The 16,734-nt window shown below is 32.6% G+C and overlaps 2 protein-coding genes across 2 annotated transcripts; both read left to right on the plus strand.

The window, feature by feature from the left end:
• The first annotated feature begins 3,701 nt into the window (after positions 1-3,701).
• Positions 3,702-11,571, plus strand: LOC126893037 (cytochrome c oxidase subunit 1-like). The gene is given in 5 exon segments (XM_050662978.1): positions 3,702-3,879; positions 10,023-10,136; positions 10,139-10,329; positions 10,331-11,099; positions 11,102-11,571. Coding segments are annotated over 5 exon segments (1,644 nt in total). The 3' UTR covers positions 11,494-11,571.
• LOC126893038 (cytochrome c oxidase subunit 2-like) lies at positions 11,569-12,220 on the plus strand (the record flags this gene model as incomplete). Its single annotated transcript, XM_050662979.1, is given in 2 exon segments — positions 11,569-11,676; positions 11,678-12,220. Coding segments are annotated over 2 exon segments (651 nt in total), but the record flags the coding sequence as incomplete, so codon positions are not given.
• Between the last annotated feature and the right edge of the window lie 4,514 nt (positions 12,221-16,734).

Here is a 16,734-nt window from a genome sequence, read left to right on the forward strand (position 1 = left end):
TGGCTTTCCGGTGACCCAATTATAATATATCTGCTTGTTCCAACTCCGTTGCTTCACCAGAAGCGAAGTTAGAAAACTACTGGGTCTTCCAAGTTGTGCGTTACCGTTTTGGCTTTCCGGTGACCCAATTATAATATATCTGCTTGTTGCAACTCCGTTGCTTCACCAGAAGCGAAGTTAGGAAACTATTGGTTCTACCAAGTTGTGCGTTACCTCTTTCGTTTTCCGGTGACCCAATTATAATATATCAGCTTGTTCCAACTCCGTTGCTTCACCAGAAGCGAAGTTAGAAAACTATTGGGTCTTCCAAGTTGTGCGTTACCTTTTTGGCTTTCCGGTGACCCAATTATAATATATCTGCTTGTTCCAACTCTGTTGCTTCACCAGAAGCGAAGTTAGAAAACTATTGGGTCTTCCAAGTTATGCCTTACCTTTTTCGCTTTCCGGTGACACAATTATAATATATCCGCTTGTTTCAACTGCGTTGCTTCACCAGACACGAAGTTAGAAAACTATAGGTTCTCCAAGTCGTGCGTTACCTATTTCGCTTTCCGGTGACACATAATATATATCTGCTTATGAATGTTTTTTTGATATTGATAACTATTTCCGAAGTGAAAGTCGAAAGGTCAAGTAAACTTGATTTCAAACTCGAATTGTGGCTTATGCCCAAATAAAATAATAAATCTTATTTTTAATACATGTTATTTTTAGTACAAAAATGAACTAACATTTTTTAAAAAGGTCCGCATGTACATTTTTTTTATTTCAGCTTCTATTTCCGTTCAGATCGGATTTAAGTTGTTCCTTTAAATTAAATGGTTCTTTATTGAGGATCCCACAATAATGATTTTCCACGGTAAACATCAATTTCCTTCCGACAGTTCCGACCATTCCATTACTAACAAATATTCAACTCATGCGCGCCAAAACCAACAAACCACTCGCAAACCCGTCCAAATACGTATTGCGAACCATCAAAGCGTTTGTTGAAAAACCGACAGAATTTAGATCGTGGTGCGCCGTGTGCGTGCCGTTTGTGCGTCACTTGAAAACACGTACTAATCTGACGAATACGCTGCGCGCGAGCGGCTCGCACACCGAGCAGAGCGCATATGTATCTCCGCCTTAAGAGAGTGGTTTGAGAAACTCCAGCTTCCATTTTCCGAGCTGCCGCCAACAAAATTACTATAGCCAATTTGATAGCTAATACTCGATAATCGAGCACGGCACATGAAGAAGAAGACATGTGTGAATAATTTTATTCCACTTTAAAATTCCTGAAATTCAATTACTCATCAGTACCAACTAACCAGCATCTGAAAGAATTACTAAGAAGTGCTGTCACCATTTATTCACTAAGATTTAAAGAATTATCAAAAGAAGTAAAATAAATTTATAATATTTAAATTTAGTACAAATAGGTTGTACTTTTATTTACACGTGTTCAATAAATATTCTGTACAAAATTCTGTAAAAAAAATTTTAACACCTTTTTTGCATAACTTTTTAATACGCATTTAATGACGGCTTCTAAAAAATTTCAAATTTCTATCAAAGAATATCAAGGACCTTGGCCACCCCTGTTACAGACGACAATTAGATAAGAATTAATTATTGTTTCATTAGTAGATAGAGATCTAGATCTAGTACTTACCATTGCAATCTAAATCACTTTGAGAATCTGGTTGATGGAAAAATGAAGAAATTTTGGGTATTATCTTCTTCAAAACTTCTTCCTTTTTTTTTGTTTCATTTTTCTTTTCATCGCTCCACTCAGCTACTCTCTTTTTATTTCACTCATTTTTTTCACTTCACAATATTTTCAGAATTTAAAATTTAAACTTTCTGAATCGACTACACAAATTGAACCTAATAAACTCTAATAAACCAAACTCAAAAAATAGATTTGAAAACAGATTCAGTTTTTTCAACAACACTTGTTATATATAAGCCAAGGGTGACTGGACAATGAAAAAATGGGCTAAACAATAAATAGATTAAGTACGCGAAAATATACCCAAAACAATACATATACACACTGTTCCAAATCGTCAAGGATTAAGCGATAACAAAAATTGCAATTTGGCCATTTTACAGTGTGTCACCGCCAACGGTAAATGAACAATGAAAAGTACCTAACTTGAAAACAAAAACAAAGCTTCTTTGTTGTTATGGAATACGGCGGCAAATGGATATATTATGATTTACAATACAATATTATAGATAAAGAATCCATTACACGAAAAGGTCGACATCCAAACAATACACTGTTTCAAAGCGTTTTATTTATTTATAGTACTATACAAATGACCTGGCCTCTTGTGACTAATCCAGGTCGTTTCCTGATGGGATTACAGTAGTTTATCTTTACATTATTATTATTTTAAGAATTTTCTATATTTAACTAATTAACAATAGCCCTAATCTACTACTAATTATGAAAACTACAAATTGTAAACAATTCTAATAAATAATTCTAATGAACAAATAATAACAAATAAACAAAAACCAATAAACAAAATATAAATTATTAATTTTTTTTTTTTGAACATATAATTTTTATAAAAGTGCTCCCATTTCTCATTCTCAGATGAGAAATGCCAGCATTCTTCATCTAAAAATAGTCACGAATAATTTTAAGTGCAGGTCTAATCGACTTTATGATATTCTTAATGGTATTTCGGTGAGCCTCAGACCATTGAGTTTTAAAATTTCAGGCTTTTAGTTTATTTTTTTTTGTTTGATTAATAATTTTTTTTATTTTTGATTTATTTTATTTTATATTTGATATTAATTTTTAATTTTTTATTATATAAATATTTATTTAATTATTCCAATATTTTATTTTATATTTTTATAGGTAATTTTAATTTTTTTTTTTGTATAATTTCTTATTTAAATTCAAAGAGGTTGGATATTATTTACTTGATTTGTATAGTATAGTATTTATATTTGTATAGTACTATAAATAAATGTTTCAAAGCGTTTTATTAGGGAAATTGTAGAATATTTTGTTCAATTTTTTAAATGGAAGTTTTGTTTCGACATGCAGCGCCGGGGATATGCCGGATATCGTGTAGACATAATACCGAAATATTATTTTAACGATTTAGGTACACTTCTCCAAGAAATTAACGCACCACCCATCTTTATTTATACGTCCATGGTACCACCTTAAAAATGGGTCATTTTTAATGTCTCAAATTTCATAAACCTGTTGTTATTTAAATTTAAGTGATTTTTTTTAATATTTGGTCTTATTGTATTCTTTATAGGTATCGCAGTAATAATAGATATTGTTGTAGACAGGTCAATTTTGTCAGTGTATACCGGGTGTACCAATCAAACTGTGTTTTTTCTCACTCTGTGGAATATTCTAGCATTATGCTAACTTATTATTCTAGCATGCAATAATAGCATACTAAGATATGCAATAGGCTAATGGGCAACTGCGAGACTTGCAAGACTCTTGCTGCAAGACCAAGACCAAGACCAAGACTGGGAGCGCAATACCAAGACCAAGACCAAGACCAGGTGTACTGGCGCAAGACCAAGACCAAGACTGTCTAAGTCTCGTCTTGGTCTTGCATTTGGGCAACACTACATACGAATATAACAGTTGGCGACGAGAACGGAGCGAATTGCGGTTACATATTTTTGTTATAAATTAATCCTCAAGTGCGGAACCACGTGAGAAGATGCAGAACACCGGAGACGTGCCAGCAACCCCAAATCAAAGTGCAGGTGCAGTAGCTGAGACGGTCCATCATACAGTACAGACCGTATTTTCAATAGAATCGTATGATGTATCAAAAAAATTCGATAGATGGTTAATGAGGTTAGAAAGTGCATTCAAAGTATTTGGTATTCCACAAGGTAAGCAAGCAGCTTACTTATTACATTACATGGGACCAGAAGCTTATGATATACTCTGGGATAAGTTATCTCCCCAAACACCTGATACGAAATCTTATGATGAATTAGTAAATATCATGAAAGATCATTACAACCCACACCCTCTAGAAATAGCAGAGATTTTTCGTTTCCTACAGAGAAAATAACATGAGGGGGAAAGTATAAAAGATTACTTGACAGTTCTACAAAGATTGTCAATTACGTGTAACTTTGGTGACTACCAAAAGAAAGCATTACGAAATCAGTTGGTATTTGGCCAATGTAATGAACGTATACAGAGTAGATTGTTGGAAATAAAAAATCTAACTATCGAAAAGGCCATTGAAGTAACTTTTAGTATGGAAACATCAGCAAGAGATGCTGCCCAGTTACCTACATCAATCACATGCAGGGATGGTGAATACACTAAGTGTGGGAAATAAGACTGAAAAATCAGCTAATACAACACCAAGAAATGTGTCGAATAGTAGAGATTATGTTAATAAAAATTTAAATTGTTTTAGGTGTGGGTCGGAGCAACACTTAGCAAATAAATGTCCAAAAAAAGATTTACAATGCCATAAATGTAAGAGGAAGGGACATTTGAGCAAGGTCTGCATGAAGAGGAATTCAGGAATGATACTAGTCAGGTAAATGAGGTAGAAGAAGATCAATTGGATGAAATTTTACTCATTTCAAGTCAACAGTCTCAATACAGAGAAAAATTTATCATTAATTACAGGTAAATACTATGAATTTAAATTTTGAGGTTGACTCACGAGCAGCAGTTACGTTAACAAATAATAAAGATTGTTAATTGCATTTTCCAAACTTACAGTTATACAATACAAATTTAAAATTATTTTCATATGTAGGTCAGCCACTAAATATTTTGGGAATGGCAGAGGTACAGGTTAAGTACAGAAACGAAATTAAAAACTTAAACATTTATGTAGTAGAGTCAAATAAACATCCACTTCTAGGGAGGGAGTGTATTAGGCAATTAGGGTTAAATTTACAAAATGAAATCTTTAATGTAGACTTAAATGTGCAATCAAAATTACATAACTTATTTGAAAAATATAGTACAATTTTTAAACAAGATCTAGGAAAGATTGTGGGCCTACAGGCAAAACTTCAGGTAAAACCCAATATCAACCCATTTTTTATTAAATCAAGGAAGGTACCGCATGCATTACTACCAGAAGTAGAAAGAGAGATACAAAATTTGCAAAATGAGGGTATATTGAAAAAGGTAAATAGCTCTGAGTTTGCGTTTGCAACACCCATTGTGCCAGTAATTAAAGCAAATGGAACGGTTAGAATATGTGGGGATTTCAAGAGTACGTTAAATCAATACATAGTAGTGGATGAATACCCTATGGTGGTACGTCGTGATTTACTATACTGGAATGGGGTTGACTATCAGGGATACACTATATTCTCATAACTCTTTTATTTGGTTAAATTAATACCATATAAATGTATTCAGTTGATATTATTCTGCTCTAACGGCAGCAACCTCCCAAACCAAACTAACTAACTCTACTGACCCACTAATGCTCAAATCTGATCGTGTTCCCATATTTATCAAATACTTCGTTTTGTAAATATGTTTGTATATATTCTCGTTAGTGTGTCAAAATGAATAATCGACCTTGTTGATCTAAGCAAAACGTGGACTTAAGCTAAGGTGTTCTACTTTGCAATTATTATAACAAATATGCGTAATGTTTATTGTTTTATAAATAAATATCTAACGAATACTTTTAAGGTAATTTAAGGATTTCTAAAATATCTAAATAATGAGATAAATCCCATTATATCATCCCCTTTAGAAAAGAAAATTTTCTGAGCCATGTACCTTTTTAAAGTCCATTAAAATATTTACATAAAAACTACTAATGAGAAAAACCTACAACAGCTAAATTTAAATTAAATTAAATTAAATTTTTGTTACTAGTTAAATAGAAGTTCAGTTTCTTCACGCGAATAGTCACTTTTACGTCACAAAAATAATCTCTATTTCTTTAATTGAAATACAGTCTTACATGACCTCATTCGAATAAAATAAGTATATCTATATTATATAGAAATTTAAAGTTATTTTATATATTATACTAATAATTATGTTACTTGAAGCCATACAAAGTATTCTTCTTAAATAGTACTTTTCTGTAGGTGCTAAGGTACTGTAACTTTTTGTACTGCAGGTACAAAATTTTCTTCAATTATTCTATTTTTCCAGATCTTTTGACATTAATCTTCTTCAAATTATCCTTAATACTTGTCTTTCTCTAGGGTAACTTTTTAAGTCTTAATATTTAATCTTCTTTTGTCTTTTTCCTCAAATGGGATTTTCTTTTCCTTTATACACTCCGATACTTCAACTTTATATAACTTGTTTTGTCTTTATTTTTCTTCTTATATCAGTTCATCATCATTTCTTAACTGACTTTCTTTTCGTCACAAAATCATTGTATAAAAATAATTCACTCTCTCACGAGGAAATTCGTTCACTCAATAAAAACTCCATATGCCATTATGGCAGTAGTTGTGGGCTCTCTCACGAGGACGAATTTTATTAGTCCTATGTACGTGGTATAATCATACTCCTTGTATATAAAAAATTATTTCTTTTCCGTCATTTTTAATTTTTCCTTTTTGTGGTATGTTTCTTTGTCTTGTCATATTTATCATAAGTAAAAATCTTTGCATTTACGTGCATTTCTCAACAAAAATTTCCATTGATTGAGACATTTCCGTCTCCAATATAAGTCCTTTATGCTGGATTTTCCAATTTCTCCAACATCTTAAAATATTTTCTTTTATCTTTCCTTATAAACATATTGTTCGAACACTAATATATATTTTTCAGGCTAATTTTATTTATCATAATAACTTTCTTCGCTTTGTCGCTTTAGCGAATTCCTATGTAGTTCATTCGTTTCAATTTTCAATGTCAAACACATACTCGAAGTCCTTAGTTTAAAAATAGTACTGTTATAAACAAAATAACTTCCGTATGCATTTTCATCAAGTAGAAATTAATGTACATCAAATCAAAATAAACTTATTTACTATTTACGTACTCGTATGGTTAAAAATAATTATACTATTTGTTAGGATATAATATTTAAGAATTGTTATATTTCTATTAAAATAAAACTATCGATTAAGATTATCTATACCTATATGATATGTAATTCTCAAAAAAAAAATTTCTAAATTATTAGTGAAATACTTCTAAAACTTAATAATATACGAAAAAAAAATTTACCTAATTTAATTATATTTAAGTAATAACTAATAATTCCAGTTCTTCTTAAATGATTATATTTATATTATATTAATAAAAAAAATTCATATCTGTGAGACTGTATATGCAATTTAAAAAATAGCTAAGAAGTTACTCACGATTACACATCTGTCCACTGGGTATTGTCCATTCCTTTCCATTTTTGTCCTCTACACGTTTGGGCGTGACCCCATGTCTCCAAACCTTCGTCCATGTCGACATCTACCATTTGGACTCCCTTATCGTTGGCCTCTCCAGCTCCAAATAGTCCGTCCCATTCCATCTAACGATACCAATTAGTATGAGGATTGGTCCTTTACCCCAAATTTCCTTCGTTTCTTCCAGTTTTTTTGCCATCTTTGTTCCTGTTTTCTACTGCCTCAGAAGTCCTAGTTCGCCTCTCAAAAGATCGCCATATGGTGGTACGTGGTGATTTACTATGCTGGAATGGGGTTGACTATCAGGAATACACTATATTCTCATAACTCTTTTATTTGGTTAAATTAATACCATATAAATGTATTCAGTTGATAGGTGATTACATTATTCTGCTCTAACGGCAGCAACCTCCCAAACCTAACTAACTAACTCTACTGACCCACTAATGCTCAAATCTGATCGTGTTCCCATATTTATCAAATACTTCGTTTTGTAAATATGTTTGTATATATTCTCGTTAGTGTGTCAAAATGAATAATCGACCTTGTTGATCTAAGCAAAACGTGGACTTTAGCTAAGGTGTTCTACTTTGCAATTATTATAACAAATATGCGTAATGTTTATTGTTTTATAAATAAATATCTAACGAATACTTTAAGGTAATTTAAGGATTTCTAAAATATCTAAATAATGAGATAAATCCCATTATAACCCTTTGCCCACAGTCGGGGAGTTATTCTCTTCAATGGCGGGTGGTGATAAATTCACAAAAATTGATTTGAAACAGGCTTATTTACAAATGGAAGTAAGAGAAGAGGATCAAAAATAGTTGACACTTAGCACTCCAAAAGGCACGGTTAATGTATGGTTTAGCCAGTATGGTGGCTCCTGTCTTCTGAGCCACCCTGGATACTTAGGGGTGGTTACCCCGACTATGAGGGTTGATGTAGTAAATATCGTTCGTTGTTAATACATTTATTTACACGTTAAATATATCACAGAAAGTAACTGGTGGTATAGTATTTACTTGAAATCGATGTTACCCCCTGGAATCTCAACTGCTAATTGATTTATCTGTTCTCGTAAAAATATAATTAAAGTCGATTATTGTTTATTTACTGTTTTGGTAAGCCAAGGTGAACGTGATTCAAAAGTGCTGACTGTTAATAAACACCCACTGAATATTATTGCAACTCGACCTTGTATCAAATACTAGCATGCATCGATGCAAAAACTAGGTTAATCGTATTTATTAAAAACAAACATTACCACGGGCATTTAATTATTAAAAGGTTTATTTTTAATATGATGTTTACTGAGATGCTGTGTATCCCAATTCATCTTCCCCTTCCCCCGAAAATTTTCTGACTACGGAAAAGGAAGAAATTTTTTCTAATAGTACCACTAATTACTTGCTGCGTTTTACGAAGTACAATATATACATTTTTCCTATAAATACTAATTAAATACAAAAAAAAATAAAAGTGAAAATGTTCGTTATCTACACTGTTCCCGTTTCACTTGTCACTCACGGTGTTCTCGGATTGTAAGCATATAATCTATTCTTATGTATTTCCTTGATTTTATTGTTTTCCGATCTGATCTTACAATTAACATTATTTACCTCTGTTATTGTGAAAGGGCCTACATAAAGACTATCAAACTTACCATTCTCTTCCCTTTTTACCAGGACTAGGTCTCCTATTTTAAAGTGTTGTGGTGTTGCTTTGAGCTTATTCTTTTCTTGTCGCTCTTTTTTGTCTTCATTGCTTTTAGTGAATTGACCTATCGTGTCTATGTATTCTGTGTCCTCTGGTTTCGAAGAAGTGTCCGATATCACGTCTTCTTTGACATGTGTTCTATTCGGTTTGTTAATTTGACATTCATGACATTGTTTAACGTATTTTCTTACGTCTTTTTCCAAATTTTTCCATCTGAATCTTGCTTTTAGCTTCTTTATTAGTCTATTTTTCTTTAAGTGTCCTCCAAAAATCGGATGATTATGATATTCTTCTATTAATCTGTGTTTTTCTTTGTCATCTTCTATTGTTTCTGGTACTTCACATATGTATATTTCTACATTCTTCAATATTTCAATATTCAAAATATTAAAATTATTCTTTATTTTTAATTTTTTATCTTTAGGGGGATTGCCTCCATTTTTAGGGTTTCTACCTAAATGATTAGTCATTAATAATTTAGTAGAAAATAATTTTTACGCTGTGAGATTAGTTCTAATTATTTTAACTTTAATTACACTATTCTTTTATTTACGAATCACTTTTTCTACTATAACTGTTATAATAAATGAAATTTATAAAAAACCAATTAAAATTAAAAATGGTTGATTAATTTTTTTAATGCAATTACTTTAATAAGACTATTTTTATGCAGAAGAATTTTTAGTATACTTTAAGGATTTAAGTTAAATGAAACTTTTAACCTTCAAAGTTAAATATAGATAATTGTCTAAGCCTTAAAATAAAATTTACCTTTAAATTTGCAATTTAAAATCATAGTTGAATATAAGACTTGGTAAAAGAATTTAAATTCGTAAATAAATTTACAGTTTATTGCTTAATCTCAGCCATTTTACCGAATAAATGATTATTTTCAACTAATCATAAAGATATTGGTACCTTATATTTTATTTTTGGAATTTGAGCAGGAATAGTAGGAACTTCCCTAAGAATCCTAGTACGAGCAGAATTAGGTAGCCCTGGATCCCTAATTGGAAGTGACCAAATTTATAATGTTATTGTTACAGCCCATGCATTTATTATAATTTTTTTATAGTTATACCTATTATAATTGGAGGTTTTGGAAATTGACTTGTTCCATTAATAATTGGTGCCCCTGACATAGCATTTCCTCGAATAAATAATATAAGATTTTGATTACTTCCCCCCTCTCTTTTATTATTGTTATTAAGAAGAATGGTAGAAAGAGTGGTAGGTACAGGATGAACAGTTTACCCCCCCCCCCCTATCATCTAATATTGCTCACGGAGGATCATCAGTAGATTTAGCTATTTTTAGGCTTCACTTAGCTGGTATTTCTTCAGTTTTAGGTGCTATTAATTTTATTACAACAGTAATTAATATACGACCTATAGGAATAACTTTTTATCGAATACCCTTATTTGTTTGAGCCGTAGTAATTACAGCAATTCTTTTACTTTTATCATTACCGGTTCTAGCAGGGGCAATTACAATATTATTAACAGATCGAAATTTAAATACATCCTTTTTTGATCCAGCTGGAGGGGGAGACCCAATTCTTTACCAGCATTTATTTTGATTTTTTGGTCACCCTGAAGTTTATATTTTAATTATACCAGGATTTGGATTAATTTCTCATATTGTTAGACAGGAAAGAAGGAAAAAAGAAGCCTTTGGAACTTTAGGAATAATTTATGATATAATAGCGATTGGATTATTAGGATTTATTGTGTGAGCTCATCATATATTTACAGTTGGTATAGATGTTGATACACGAGCTTATTTCACTTCAGCAACTATAATTATTGCTGTACCAACTGGTATTAAAGTATTTAGATGATTAGCTACTTATCACGGAACTCCTATTACATATAGACCTGTAACTCTTTGAGCTTTAGGTTTCATTTTTTTATTTACAGTGGGGGGATTAACAGGTATTGTTCTAGCAAATTCTTCTATTGATATTGTACTACACGATACTTATTATGTTGTTGCTCATTTCCATTATGTTTTATCTATAGGAGCTGTTTTGCTATCATAGCGGGATTTATTCAATGATTCCCATTATTTACAGGTTTAACTTTAAATAATTTTTATTTAAAAATTCAATTTTTTATTATATTTATTGGAGTAAATTTAACTTTTTCCCCCCAACATTTCTTAGGATTAATAGGAATACCCCGACGATATTCAGACTATCCAGATGTATTTATATTATGAAATATTGTATCCTCTATTGGATCATTAATTTCTTTAATTGGAGTATTGTTTTTAATTTTTATTATTTGAGAAGCTTTCTCCTTACAGCGAAAAAGATTAAGACCTTTAAGATTAACTTCTTCAATTGAATGATTACAATTTAATCCTCCTGCCGAACACAGATATTCTGAATTACCAATATTATCTTCAAATTTCTAATATGGCAGATTAGTGCAATGGACTTAAACCCCAAATATAAAGTTTAAACTTTTTTTAGAAATTTCAACTTGAAAAAATTTTATATTACAAGATAGAACATCACCCTTAATAGAACAATTATCCTATTTTCATGACCATGCATTAATAATTTTAGTAATTATTACAGTTTTAGTAGGTCAATTAATATTTTTTTTTATTTTTTAATAAATTTTTACATCGAAACCTTCTAGAGGGGCAATTAATTGAAATTATTTGAACTATTTTACCAACAATTACTTTAATTTTTATTGCTATTCCATCTTTACGATTAATTTATATTTTAGATGAAGTTAATAATCCAGCTATTACTATTAAAACTATTGGACATCAATGATACTGATCATATGAATATTCAGATTTTAAAAATGTAGAATTTGATTCATATATAATTCCAACTAATGAATTAAATAACTTTAATTTCCGATTATTAGATGTTGATAATCGAATTGTTGTTCCCTTCGAAACTAATATTCGAATATTAGTAACTGCAGCTGATGTTATTCATTCTTGAACTATTCCTTCATTAGGAGTAAAAATTGATGCTACACCCGGACGTCTAAATCAAATTAGCTTTTCTCTTAGACGATCAGGAATTTTTTTTGGACAATGTTCAGAAATTTGTGGTGCAAATCATAGATTTATCCCTATTGTACTGGAAAGAATTTCTCCTAAATATTTTTCCAAATGAATTCTTAAAATAATTGAACTTTCATTAGATGGCTGAAAGTAAGCAATGGAATTTTAAACCATAAGATGATAGTTTAACATCTATCTCTAATGAAAAATTTAGTTAAAATATAACATTAGCTTGTCAAGCTAAAATTATCTAAAAGATAATTTTTAATTCCTCAAATAATACCTTTAAATTGAGTCACTTTAATATTCTTCTTTATTTTTATTTTTTATTTATTTAATAATTTTAATTACTTCAATTTTAGCTATAAACCTAAATATTTTATAACTAAAAAATCAACTCTAAAATTTAATTGAAAATGATAATAAACCTATTTTCTTCTTTTGATGCTACTTCTACCAATAAATTGATTAAGAACAATATTAGGTCTACTAATTATTCCATCAACATTTTGATTAATTCCATCTCGTTATAATTACTTATGAGAAAAAATTATTATAACATTACATAAAGAATTTAAAATTTTAATTGGAAGTTATAAATCACAAGGAAGAACATTAATTTTTATTTCATTATTTAGATTAATTTTATTTAATAATTTTCTTGGGTTATTCCCTTATATTTTAACTAGAACTAGACATATAACATTAACATTAAGATTGGCCTTACCCCTATGATTAAGATTTATAATTTATGGCTGAATTAATAATACTATCCATATATTAGCCCATTTAGTCCCTCAAGGAACACCCCCGATTTTAATACCATTTATAGTATGTATTGAAACAATTAGAAATGTAATTCGACCTGGGACATTAGCGGTACGATTAACTGCTAATATAATTGCCGGACATTTATTAATAACTCTTTTAGGAAATACCAGACCAATATTATTAATTTATATATTAAATATTTTAATTATTGTACAACTTTTATTATTAGTTCTAGAAACAGCAGTATCTATAATCCAATCTTATGTATTTGCTGTTTTAAGAACATTATATTCTAGAGAAGTAAATTAATGTCAACTCATAAAAATCATCCCTATCATTTAGTAGATATTAGGCCATGACCTTTATTAGGAGCTTTAAGAGCAATATTAACAATATTAGGATTAATGAAATGATTTCAATTATATAATAATAATTTATTATTAATTGGACTATTAATTACAAGATTAATTATATATCAATGATGACGAGATATTGTTCGAGAAGGAACCTATCAAGGACTTCATACTTTCTACCTTCTACAGCGAGCAAGTATTATACCGTTGGAAGAGGGTAAAGCAAGACAGGCTGGAAACATTGGGGAACCAAAACCTGCAACGATTACTTCCGAACTGCAGGAGGCCGAAGGGGAATCTATGCAGGTGAAATAAATTACAAGAGGGCCTGTTAGAGACCCCAAAAATGAATAAACTGCAAAATTAAGATCATACAGATCAATTTGCAGAAAAAAAACAGCTTCGGCACTTTTGTGCCAGGAAGTAGCTGAGAAAAACATTGATATGGTGCTTATTCAAGAACCGTGGATAAATGAAGGTAAGATACGGGGATTAAATGTTAAGGGATGGGAACTAATTTTGGGAGTACCTGACAATAAAATCAGAACTTGTATCTTTTGTAGATCTGACCTTAACCTGGTACCAGTTATGGAGCTCTGTACGGGAGACATGACAGCTGCCAGAATTAAACTGAATTGCAATGGGTTGGTTACAGAGTTGATTGTTGCGTCTCTTTACCTTCCTATTGACACTAAAGAACAACTTCCAGGGACTAACCTAGAGAACCTTCTAGAATATACCAATGATAAGCATACAGAACTTATCATTGGAGTCGACTCCAACGCCCACCACATCATTTGGGGAAGCAGAGATACAAACAATAGAGGTAAGTTACTTTTTGAGTACCTTTGCACTACTGAACTTGATCTTCTGAACAGGGGTAATAAGCCCACCTTCAGGACATCAAGAGCAGAATCACTAATCGACCTAAGCCTATGCTCTATGGGGATTGGGAACATAATATCTGACTGGCATGTGTCGGATGCGTTATCCTTATCGGATCATGCATACATATGCTTTGAGATAAACTCAGTCAAACCGTAACCAAGGTTCTATAGAGACCCTAAGGTGACCGATTGGGAATCCTTTAAGAGGGATCTTGGAACAAGGGTACGGAATTAACCTAAAAGGCCAAAAAACAATGTTGAGGTTGAGATGGCAGTAGACTGGTTGCAGCATGCAATAGTCGCCTCATATGAGGAAAACTGCCCGTTAAAAGAAAGTCGCCCTCCCAGGCAAGTAACTTGGTGGAATAAGGAGCTGTCTGATCTCAAAAGAGAAACAAGACGGCTCTTCAATAGGGCGAAGAAATCAGGTGATTGGGAAGCATATAAGGCTAAACTGAAAACCTATAATAAGAAAATCCAATCCGCTAAGGAAAGATCCTGGAGAGAATTCTGTGAAAACATTGAAAGTGTACCTGAAAGCGCTAGGGTTAACAGAGTCCTCAAAAGAGATAACATTAACAAACCCAAGTCAATGAAATTGCCCAATGGGAAGTATACGGATACAGAAAAGGAGGCTGTAGAGCATATTTTAAGTGTTCACTTTCCAGGGTCGACGCAATTGACTGCTAATAACAATCATCAAGCAAACAATAGCCCAACCAAAAAGGACTGGCTGACCTCTGACGAGATCTTTGGTTCTAACAAGGTCAGGTGGGCTATTGAAACTTTTGAACCTTATAAAACTGCGGGACCGGATGGTATATTTCCTAAGCTTCTCCAGGAGGGTCTGGAAATAATCATGGGTCCCCTGATCACAATATTTAGAGCTAGCCATGCTCTAGGATACATTCCCAAAGCTTGGAGAAGGGCAAGGGTGGCGTTTATTCCCAAACCAGGAAAAACAGATTACACCTTAGCAAAATCCTACAGGCCTATAAGTCTGACCTCATTCATGTTAAAAACCATGGAAAAAATCTTGAATGAACACATCAAGAAAAACAATTTAAATGAAAATCCACTGCACCAACGGCAATGGGCGTATCAGGCAGGGAAATCAGGTGAAGCCCAATCTAGTGTCGGAACTCGAAAGGAGTCTGCATCAGAAAGAAGTCGCCCTTGCTGCATTGTTAGATATAGAAGGTGCATTTGATAATACCTCAATCGAGTCTATACAAAGCGCACTGGTGAGGAAGAAAATCAACAACACAACATGCAAGTGGATTATTCAGATGCTTCAGAGCAGAATAATATCCACAGATACGCATGAAGATACCATAAATCTGAGGGCAACTAAGGGATGCCCTCAAGGCGGTGTATTGTCACCGTCATTATGGAACATAGTTGTCGATGATCTGATTCATGGGCTAAGCGTCCAAGGAAGCTGGGTCCAGGGTTTCGCAGATGATATCGTGATATTAACTAGGGGAAAATTTCCCAGCACTGTTGCGTATCAGATGCGATATGCCCTTCACTACATAGAGAACTGGTGTCTGAAAGAGAACCTCTCCGTGAACCATTCTAAAACTAAACTGGTAGCCTTTACAAATAAGAGGAAGCTTACTGGACTGAGTGAGCTGAAATTATTTGGAGAGGTACTGGAAAGAACCAATGAGGTTAAGTATCTAGGGGTAACCCTGGTTTCGAAACTCAATTGGAATACTCATATTACCAATATAACCAATAGGGCTAAGCGACTCTTCTGGAACTGCAGACGAGTTGTAGGTAAAACCTGGGGATTGAAACCAAAGGTGATATGTTGGTTGTATACATCAGTGATACGACCGACAGTTACTTATGGGTCAGTACTCTGGTGGAGAAAGACGGCTTTGCAATCTTGTGTGACCACTCTCACCACCCTACAAAGACAAGCGCTTCTAAATATAACAGGAGCCTTGAATAGTACAGGAACGGCTTCATTAGAGGCTATCACAGGTCTCGCTCCGCTGGAATTGTATATTTCGGCGGTAGCCTTTATGACCATCCTGAGGCTCAAAGCAAACAATACTTTGAGGCCAAATTATGTATTGAATAGCCACACAAACATTACTGGGACTATACTTGAGGAATACATCTTTATGATGAACTTAGATATGATGACACCAGAACTAATCTTCACTGAGAAGATTAACACAATTATACCATCTAGAGAACAAAAAGTCCCAAACATTAATGGAGACTTAATATGGTTCACTGATGGATCTAAAACTGCTCATGGTACTGGATCAGGAGTCTTTGGGCAAACATGTAACTATAATAAATCTTACAGCCTAGGTCAACATACAACGGTGTTCCAGGCTGAAGTTTTTGCTTTGGTGGCCTGCATTGATGAAATCATTGATGAGGACCCTAAAGCTAAGAGAATCAACATTTACACAGATAGCCAATCGGCTATTCTGGCTGTAAAGACCCCTCTCACCAAATCAAAACTGGTGAGAAACTGCAAAGATCTCCTCAACCTGGCAAAAGACAATAAAGTGTCTTTAATATGGGTGCCGGGTCATGAAGGGGATGCATGGGAACGAACGAGCAGATATGTTAGCGAAACAAGGCTCGAG

Source organism: Diabrotica virgifera, chromosome 10 (genome assembly GCF_917563875.1).
Source record: "Diabrotica virgifera virgifera chromosome 10, PGI_DIABVI_V3a".
Lineage (NCBI taxonomy): Eukaryota > Metazoa > Arthropoda > Insecta > Coleoptera > Chrysomelidae > Diabrotica > Diabrotica virgifera.